General features: G+C 67.1%; 1 protein-coding gene across 1 annotated transcript in view; it reads left to right on the top strand.

The window, feature by feature from the left end:
• Positions 1-96: 96 nt before the first annotated feature.
• LOC102035722 (DNA (cytosine-5)-methyltransferase 3A) overlaps positions 97-553 on the top strand; it is a gene marked incomplete at its 5' end in the record, with an annotated part of 20,621 nt that continues 20,164 nt past the window's right edge. The window contains 1 exon segment of the mRNA XM_031065625.1: positions 97-146. Coding sequence (XP_030921485.1) covers positions 97-146 — 50 coding nt within the window.

Genomic DNA, 553 nt, shown 5'->3' with positions numbered 1-553 from the left:
CCCTGTGTGGGTCCCGGGGGTCCCATTGCCCTGTGTGGGTCCCGGGGGTCCCAGCCCCGCACTGACGCTGGCGGTCGCTCTCTGTTCCGTGTGCAGGCAAGGACGAGAAGGAGGAAAACAACAACTTCGACAGCCTGAAAATGGAGGCAAGTACGGCCTGGGGCTGCACCCTGCGAGGCTGGGCCCAGGAGATGGGCACAGCACATCCCACATGGGCACAGCCCCACAGGCACCCCAGGAGCTGGGCACAGCCCCACAGGCACCCCAGGGGATGGACACAGCCCCACAGCCCAGCAGGCAGTGTGGTGCTCCTCATGCCCACGGGCACCATCTCCCCCTGCTCCCTCAGCCCCAGGCAGATCCGCGCCTGCATGGTGCCAGTGGTGCCCACCAAGGTGCAGCTGTGATGCCATGGCCTCCAGGCCATGTGCTGTGCCCCCTGTGCTGTGCCCCCTGTGCCATGTCCCCTGTGCTGTGTCCTGTGCTGTGCCCTGTGCCATGTCCCCTGTGCTGTGCCCCCTGTGCTGTCCCCTGTGCTGTGTCCCCTGTGCCG

Source organism: Geospiza fortis, unplaced genomic scaffold (assembly GCF_000277835.1).
Source record: "Geospiza fortis unplaced genomic scaffold, GeoFor_1.0 scaffold1162, whole genome shotgun sequence".
Lineage (NCBI taxonomy): Eukaryota > Metazoa > Chordata > Aves > Passeriformes > Thraupidae > Geospiza > Geospiza fortis.
This window is presented reverse-complemented; position numbering and strand designations above follow the sequence as displayed.